General features: G+C 45.9%; 1 protein-coding gene across 1 annotated transcript in view; it reads left to right on the forward strand.

Annotated features, from left to right (window-relative positions):
* LOC308147245 (P2Y purinoceptor 3-like) overlaps nucleotides 1–8,548 on the forward strand; it is a gene marked incomplete at both ends in the record, with an annotated part of 11,957 nt that extends 3,409 nt beyond the window's left edge. Inside the window, 4 exon segments of the mRNA XM_080519352.1 lie at nucleotides 3,344–3,389; nucleotides 3,392–4,621; nucleotides 7,796–7,940; nucleotides 8,538–8,548. Coding sequence (XP_080375478.1) covers nucleotides 3,344–3,389; nucleotides 3,392–4,621; nucleotides 7,796–7,940; nucleotides 8,538–8,548 — 1,432 coding nt within the window.
* Nucleotides 8,549–8,943: the final 395 nt, after the last annotated feature.

The raw sequence follows: 8,943 nt of genomic DNA on the forward strand, positions 1-8,943 counted from the left end.
GGAGGAAGAAGAAGAAGAAGAGAGGAGGCGGAGGAGGAGAGGAGGAAGTGGAGGAAGAAAGGAGAGGTGGAGAGGAGGTGCAGAATGGAGGGATGCAGTGAGCCTGTTGGGGGAAGTGTAGTTACTTATTGGTGAGTTAATGGAGTGAGAAGAGACTGAATCAGCAACAAACCAGCGACACAGGAAGACAAACAAGCAGCATCAGGAGGTCAAACAGCTGGGGGGAGGGGGGTGGGGGGATGGGTAGGGTGGGTGGGTAGGGTGGGGGGGGGTGATCAGGCAACAACCAGACTAAAGGCCCCTGCAGACTCCCTTTTCGAAGTCATAAGAACAATATGAAAGTTTGGCAGTGACGTCAACAAGCTGTCGAAAAAAACGTTTGTTCTGCAGGACTGTTCATGCTGTTAAACTCTCAGGCCACGCCCCTTGCGGCATGAACCGATCTTGACGAGTCAAACATTTGGATTTGGATGAGACAGCGATAGAGTGTGACGATGGTGGAGAGAGTCGTTTTCGAGTTGATGAGAGAGGAAGAGGATGAAGAAAGACAAATGTTTGAAGCTGAGGAGGAAGAAGAATTGTTATTAAGATACGCTCCAGCGGAGGAAATGAAGAAAAGGCGACTGCAAGACGCTGCCGAACTCGCAGACCACGCCCCCTCACCGCAGGCCACGCCCCCTCCCAGCAGCCACACGTCTGTGAATTGGCGTTTTCACTTTTCAACTACAGTTTATTTCTCTCCTCCTCTGCTGTCAGAAACATTCCTCTGAACTGTTTCAGTAATAAAAGAGAGGTTTTGTCGGAGCCGCCATGTTGGTCTGGTTTTAACTGCAGGAGCCACTTTGAGTGATGCGTTCAGGTGCGTCACGGCATTTTATTCAGCTCCGGCGTTCAGACAGTAGCGATGTTAGAAGCTAAATATGATTAAAATGTAACTGATGTTGATTAGAGAGTTGGAATACGCTTGCACAGCACATGTCAGAGCAGAAGTTTCGGCAGTGCGGCTCCTACAAAATTTGACCAGGATGGCTGGAACTGTCGACACAAATTTGTGTAACCCGAACCCAGAAGAATCTCCGCAGACGGAAGTGATGTCATTTTGTTTGGCACCATACGTCACTGCTGAACTTTCATCTTGTTCTTATGGAGTATGAATTGGCTTTAACAGCTGTAATGACTGTATCAACTGTAATGGCTATAACCTCTGTAATGACTATAATGGCTGTAATCTCTGTATCAACTGTAATGGTTGTAATGGCTAACAACTAACAGCTATAATCTCTGTAACTGCTGTAATGACTGTATTGACTAATGACTGTAACGACTATAATGACTAACGATTGAAACGGCTATAATCTCTGTAACGACCTAGACAGCTGTAATGACAAACAACTGTAATGGCTATAATGACTGTAACGGCTGCAATTGCTTTAACGACTGTAAGTACTGTTACAACTGCAACGATTGTAACCACTCTAAGGGTTGTAATGACTAACGACTGTAATGACTTTAACGACTGTAATGACAAACAACTGTAACGGCTATAATCTCTGTCACGGCTGTAGCGGCTGTAATGACTAACAACTTCAACAACTGTAGCGGCTGTAATGACTAACAATTGTAATGATTGTAACAGCTGTAATGACCATAACACCTGGAACGACTGTTAGGATTGTAACGACTGTAATGACTAACAACTGTAACGGCTATAATCTCTGTCACGGCTGTAGCGGCTGCAATGACCAACAACTTCAACAACTGTAGTGGCTGTAATGACTAACAGTTGTAATGATTGTAACGACCAATGACTGCAACAGTCATAATGTCTTTAATGACTATAACTACTGTAACGACGGTAACAGCTGTAATGACTAACGACTAACTACTGTTATAACTGTAATGACAGTAATGGCTGTAATGACTAACGACTGTAACAGCTATAACAAGTTTAATGATTGTAATGACTCATGACTGTAACCACTGTAAGGACTGTATCATCTGTAATGCATGTAACGACTAACAACTGTAACAACTGTAACGACTATAATGATTGTAACAGCTGTAATGACCATAACACCTGAAACAACTGTAACAACAATCAGTTAAAAACAGACTCCAGAAAGTGTCTGAGCACAGCTCAAGTTGCAGGCTGAACTACTGGTGGAATAACTGTGATCTGAACTCCATCTGTCCACAGCTTCATTAGCTTCAGTGATGCTAACACGCTACAGACGGCTCCTCCCTGCTCGCCGGCAGACCTCAGAAAGGTTTTGCATTAAAACGGCATCAGCAGAGGCACTGAAGGCGATGTAGTTAGTATGCCAGGCCACAAGGTGGCGCTGTTACGCTATAAGGTGGAAGATAATGGAGAGTAGCTGTCTTTCAAATGGACAGATGATGAACTGGATGCTACTAGAGGAGAATCTCAACTGGACAACTACCAGTATGGACGAAAAAACGAGAATATGGACCAGAGGTCAGGACGTTGCGTAGTTGGAAACGTGTTTTGGCAGTTTGTCTATTGATGGTGATCAATAATGATCAAAGATTCATTGTTTAATTAAAAATGTAATCTGATATGCTTCAGAACACCTTGTGGCACCATCTGCTTACAAGGAAATGAGAGTGAGTTTGATTATATTGGTCTCATCAGATATAAACAATGAAGTATTTCTGCAGTTTATCGATTCTTAAGGTTAACGAGTCGTCCTCAGAGTCACTACCAGCAAATAACTGAAAAAAGATTTGACTGACTGACTGACTGACTGACTGACTGACTGACTGACTGACTGACTGACTGACTGACTGACTGACTGATTGATTGGTGTTAATAGTATCTTCAATAGCTAAACTCCTGTTCACTTCTGGTGCCAGAGTTTAGAGAAACAGTCCTTCCTCCATCATCCTCCATTACCCATCCACCCATCAGGGTGATGGATCATCCATCAACCCTCAATCATCCATTACCCCTCAATCCAGCATCCATCATCCATCCATCCACCAGAGGACTAGTGGGTTGGGGGACTAGAGGACTGGGTCCTTGCACCAAAACCAGACCAGAACTGCAATAAGAAAACCTTCAAGTTCCACACTAAGGTTTTTCTTCCAGCCTGAGCAGGTGAGCTGAAGCTGATCTTCTACCTGGTCTTTGGTTCTTTCAGGTAAAATCCAGTTGATGGAAGAAGAACGAGAGAACCGGTGCTGAACCAGAAGAAGAATCCTGAACAAACAACCAGCCGCCGTCAACTTCTCTGGCACATGAACCATCTTCCGTCTCACCATGTCGTCCAGCGGGCGACTGTCTACGGAGGTCAGCCTGACTTTTCTCCATGATGTCCTGAAGTCCTCCTCCTCCTCCTCCTCCTCCTCCTCCTCTTCCTCCTCCACTCCATCCTGCAGCATTGATGAGTCCTATAAGTACATCTTCCTCCCCATTTGCTACTCTTTCACCTTCCTCTTCAGCCTCTCTCTGAACTCTGTGGTTCTGTATCGCTCGTTCCGCCGGACCAAGCGCTGGAACTCCTCCCTGATCTACATGGTCAACCTGGCCTCCACAGACCTCATGTACGGCCTGTCGCTGCCGTTCCTGGTGGCCAGCTACGTCATGCGGGACCGCTGGGTGTTCGGCGACTTCATGTGTCGCCTGGTCCGCTTCCTCTTCTACTTCAACCTCTACTGCTCCATTTTCTTCCTCACCTGCATCTCCGTGCACAGGTACCTGGGGATCTGCCACCCGATGAAGGTCATCACCCTGGAGACCAAGAAGGCCGTTAAGTTCACCTGCGTTCTGGTGTGGATCGTAGTATTTGCTTTGACGTGCCCGATTTTCCGTTTTGCGCAGACTGGTCATGTCACGCGGTTGTCGGGACTCGGTAGCAACGGGAGTGTTGAGATCTCTGACACGTTGTCAGCAGACAGTAACTCCAGCTATGGAAGCGTGGGCGGCGTGGTCGAGGAATACCAGAACTGTTGGGACGACGCCATTGACAAGGAGTTTAATGATTACGTGCCCTATGGCATCACTCTCCATCTGCTTGGCTTTTTTATTCCCTTTTCCATCATCGCTTGGTGCTACTCCCATGTCGTTCTCACCATCTTCAGGACTTTACACTCGCAACCGTCGTCCTGCCGCGGTGCGCCAGGTGGACTGCGAGCGCTGGACAGCCGAGACGGGAGCAGCTCCACGGCTGGACGAAGAGGAAGCATCGGACTTCTGAGGACGGCGGGACGAGATGACGGCGTTTCCGTTTTCCTCGGTGCTCGTTCGCCGTACGCGAGCCGCAGGCGCAAATCTATCAGGACCATTGTCACCATTACGCTGCTCTTCGCACTGTGCTTCTTCCCTTTCCACGTGACAAGGACCATCTTCCTCCTCCTGAAGGTGACCAAGAGAGTCCCCTGCCACACCATGACCACCGTGTCCATGTGCTACAAGATCACCAGGCCGCTGGCTTCCTTCAACGCCTGGCTCAACGCCCTCCTCTACTTCCTCACCAAAGACAAGGGTGGCGCCCCCTGCTGCCCCGGAGCAAACACTCCCAGCCAGCCACCGGGCGCACTGCTGCTGCCGCTGAGAACTGTGGAGAGAGAAGCAGCGGGAGACACAGGGACGGAGGAGAAGGTGGACGAGAAGGACAATAAAACATTCCACAGTTTGTCTTATACCAACAGAGCAAAAGTTAGATATATAGTTGAATAACTTCACACCAGGGATATTTAGAATCAACTCACCAGACGATTTGTTGCTGCTGAAACTGTTTTAGTCCAAACATTGAAAGTCACCAGGGAGAAGAACCAACAGCTGATAGAAATGATGGATTTCATTAATGTGTTCTGTTACGTTGATGAACACCTTGTGTTTTCATGCATAGCGAGGTAAACGGCTTGCTAACGAGTTCCTCCAGTTAAAAGATGCAGGTGGAAGTAACCAAACTGTGTGTGTCTTGCTTCTCTACTGCTGTGTGATCATATATTCTCACAAATCAAACCAGGCTGAAATATGTCAAAAACTCAAGAGTTCTGAGGTAATCTCAGAGTTTTATCGCAAACTCAGAGTTCTGTCAATTTGATCCTGCTGGTGATTATGACAAGAGAACATTAAATACTGACTTTGTTCAATGTTCATCCTCTCTCCTGCTTGAACACCTGGAAACTCCTGAAAAATCAAAACACTTGTCAGGGTTTCTGTTTTTCCATGGTTTGATCCAGCATGTGGAACCACAGCGCCCTCTGGCAGGTTGAAGGATATTACATTAGCAACAGTATGATCACGGTTCATGCTTAGAAGATAGTGAAAATGTGACCGTTCAGTCCAGGACCGGGTTGTTCTGCAGCACACACACACACACACACACACACACACACACACACACACACACACACACACACACACACACACACACACACACACACACACACACACACACACACACACACACACACACACACACACACACACACCGCTTTGAAGATGCACATTTCTGAAGGACGTCTGTGTTGGGTTGGCGACAGACTCCATGACAGAATCGACCAATTGCGCTGAAACCCAACCTCTCACCTGGGTTTGGCCCCGCCCAGAAGAAAACTGTCGAACATGGAAGAATCAGGCCCTCTGGTCCGACTCCTGTGTGAGACCGGTCCAGGGCCCGGCGCTGCACTTTGCATTTGGCTCGTTGCTTAATAAACCATTAAACTTAAGTAAGTTGTTTGGACCTTATTTGAAAAACCAAGTAGAGCATGAACGAATCGGGGAGGGTCGGCGGGCTGAAGAGCCAGATCCTAACTGGCTGGAGCCGTGACCCCATCCTTCTTGGTTTTTGGCGAATTGGGACCCATAATCTTTTCTGCTGGAACGCCCGTTTCTTCACCCTGCAACAAGGAGCTCCAACGAGAAGGTAAGCGGAAAATGTATTCTGGGTATATAACAAAGAAAGCCAACCATGCAAATCAGAGGAATTAGACACAAAAAGAAAATGTAGGAAAATATCTTGTGTTCAAACGGGGATTGGTGAAGAAGATGAGAGGAGGATGTAGAGAAGAGGAAGTCGCGGTGAAGAAGTAGAAATGAGGAAGTGGAGAGGGAGATGAAGAGGAAGAAGTAGAAAGGAGGACATAGAGAGGAAGTCGTAGTGAGGGGAGGGAGTAGAGAGGACGACTCATTGGTATCTGGTTTGAAGACTTCGTATTGCGGTTGTTTGTAGCTACCTATTAGCCACAAGCTTACTAGCCTAGCCACCATGACCTAAAGGGGCAGGACTTCCTCTTTGGGTCTGCAAGCAATGAGCCGTGTTTCTTCTTTACTTCGTCAGTGTTTTTTTTTTTCAGGTGACAGCGCCCCCAAACCAGCAGCTGGTGTATCTGCAGGATGTTTTCCAGGAGGACGTATTTCAGAATGTTCTGGCTGGTTAGTAATATTGCCTGACAGGAAGAGTTCATCTGAAGAGCAAGATGTTCAAAAAAGTCAAACTTTCCATATGACAGCTCTTTGCTTTGATACGCATCAAAATCAAATCAAATCAAATCAACTTTATTTCTATAGCCCTTTTATAATCACCCGGTGACATCCAAAGTGCTTTACAAGCTAAAACAATACATTAAGAATTAAATACAAGAATAAATACATAAAAACAATAATAAAAAAAAAAAAATAGAGCACAGGTGCTGTCTGTAGGAGGTGCGTCGGTGCTGCAGTTTGTTGAAGCCATCCAGAAAATCATAAAACAGAGCATACAGAGTAAAATAAAATACACTGCCCTAGGCAGAGTTAAAAGCCAGCTTAAAAAGGTGAGTCTTCAGTTTTGATTTAAAAAGGCCGAGATCTGTGATGGCGCGAATGTCGGGGGGCAGTTTGTTCCACAGTCTCGGAGCAGCGACTGCAAAAGAGCGATCGTCCCACTGTTTGTATCTCGACCTTGGGATGTCTAAAAGACGCTGACCTGAAGAACCAGGGCCCTGCCAGGGTCACGTAGAGTTAAAATGTCAGACAGGTAAGAGGGACCCTGGCCAGTGATGGCATTAAAAACAAACAACAGAAGTTTAAAATCGATTCTAAAACGAACTGGAAGCCAGTGGAGAGACAACAGCACAGGGGGAATGTGTTCACGTCTGGGTGAATTTGTTAAAAACCGGGCAGCGGCATTCTGCACTAGTTGGAGACGCGTAGTAGAAGACTGGCTGAGGCCGACATAGAGGGCATTACAGTAGTCCAGTCTTGAGCTGATAAAAGCATGTATCGCCTTTTCAAGATCCTTTTGATTCAGGAATGGCTTCACTTTGGCCAGCATCAGTATAAAAAGAAGTCCTCCACCTCCTTTCTTTAACACTCTGACCTCGATGATGTAATCGAAGCAGGAAACACAGAAATAACGACGAAACCACAAGGGCGAGGAGAAACCTAAGAAACTCATCAAGTTCCTTTTGAAGTCTGAACCTGCTGGACATTGGAGGCTCAGTCTCCAGGGAAGTCAGAATGAGAAAGACAGAAAATCTGGCTGTGGTCGACACAACAGTGCAGCAGTTGACAGAGATGTTCCCCACTGTTTTGTAAACACATACCAGCCACATGAACATCGTCATCCATGCAGGCTCATTCCACATACTGCGGAGCAAGGCTGGTTCTGAGGTCCTGAAAAATGACTCCACTTCACTCCTAATGGAGATTCGGAAGGAGTTCGAGCCCCAACAGGTTTTCATTTAAGGCCCCATTCCAACCCTGGGAAAAGGAATTGAATCTTTCTGTCGCCTCTTAGCCTTGAATACGTGGCTTAGTTCAACATGCCTCTCCAATGGGATAAAGTTCATCGACAACTTCAACCTGTTCTGGAACTGTAATGACGGCTTCAAACTGGACGGGGTTCATCTGAGTATCACTGATCCAGACTGCTCGGCGCCAACATGCGTCACACCCAACAAGAGCATGACCATAACCAGCAAGGATACTGGTGCAAACAGAGACTCAGATCCACCCCTCCCCCGTCCAGTGTTCCTATGCCTCAGATACGTATCAATGCAAACAGCTATCATATGGAAAGTTTGACTCTATTGAACAAGTTGCTCTTCAGGTGAACTCTTCCTGTCGGGCAATATTACTCACCATCTACAGACGTCCCAAACACAATGCAAACTTCTCTCAGAACTTCAGCAACCTGCTGTGTGCTGCTGGATGTATTGATTATCACTCTGTTGTTTTAATGGCTGATTTTAACATTCGTTGTGATAATCCAGAAGATTAGAGTGCTAAAGAGTGATTTTAACATTCATTGTGATAATCCAGAAGATTAGAGTGCTAAAGAGTGATTTTAACATTCCTTGTGATAATCCAGAAGATTACAGTGCTAAAGAGTGATTTTAACATTCATTGTGATAATCCAGAAGATTACAGTGCTAAAGAGTGATTTTAACATTCATTGTGATAATCCAGAAGATTACGGTGCTAAAGAGTGATTTTAACATTCCTTGTGATAATCCAGAAGATAACAATGCAATATGATGTGATTGAGAGCCTTCTGATGTCAGAACAGTTTTTGCTCTTGCAACAGGAAGAGACTAAGAGTCTCCTTTATTAGATGTTGGCATGGCTGCCGTACATGACTGGGGGGTAACGCTCAAAGCGAGAGAAGATTGAGAGGCGAGAGAGAGAGAGAGAGAGCGAGAGAGAGCGAGAGAGAGAGAGAGAGAGAGAGAGAGAGAGAGAGAGAGAGAGAGAGAAAGAGAGAGGGAGAGAGAGAAGGGGCAAAATACAATACCCTTGTTAGTGCTACATATACTATTTACAGTTATCACACTGATCAAATCAGTTTCCAACTGTTATTAGACTAAACCAGCCTGAGCAGCTCTATCTAGACAGTAACATGATTTTCTAGATTAAACCAGGCTGAGCAGCTCTATCTAGACAGTAACATGATTTTCTAGATTAAACCAACCTGAGCAGCTCTATTTAGACAG

Source organism: Blennius ocellaris, assembly GCF_963422515.1.
Source record: "Blennius ocellaris genome assembly, chromosome: 23".
In the NCBI taxonomy this organism is placed as follows: domain Eukaryota; kingdom Metazoa; phylum Chordata; class Actinopteri; order Blenniiformes; family Blenniidae; genus Blennius; species Blennius ocellaris.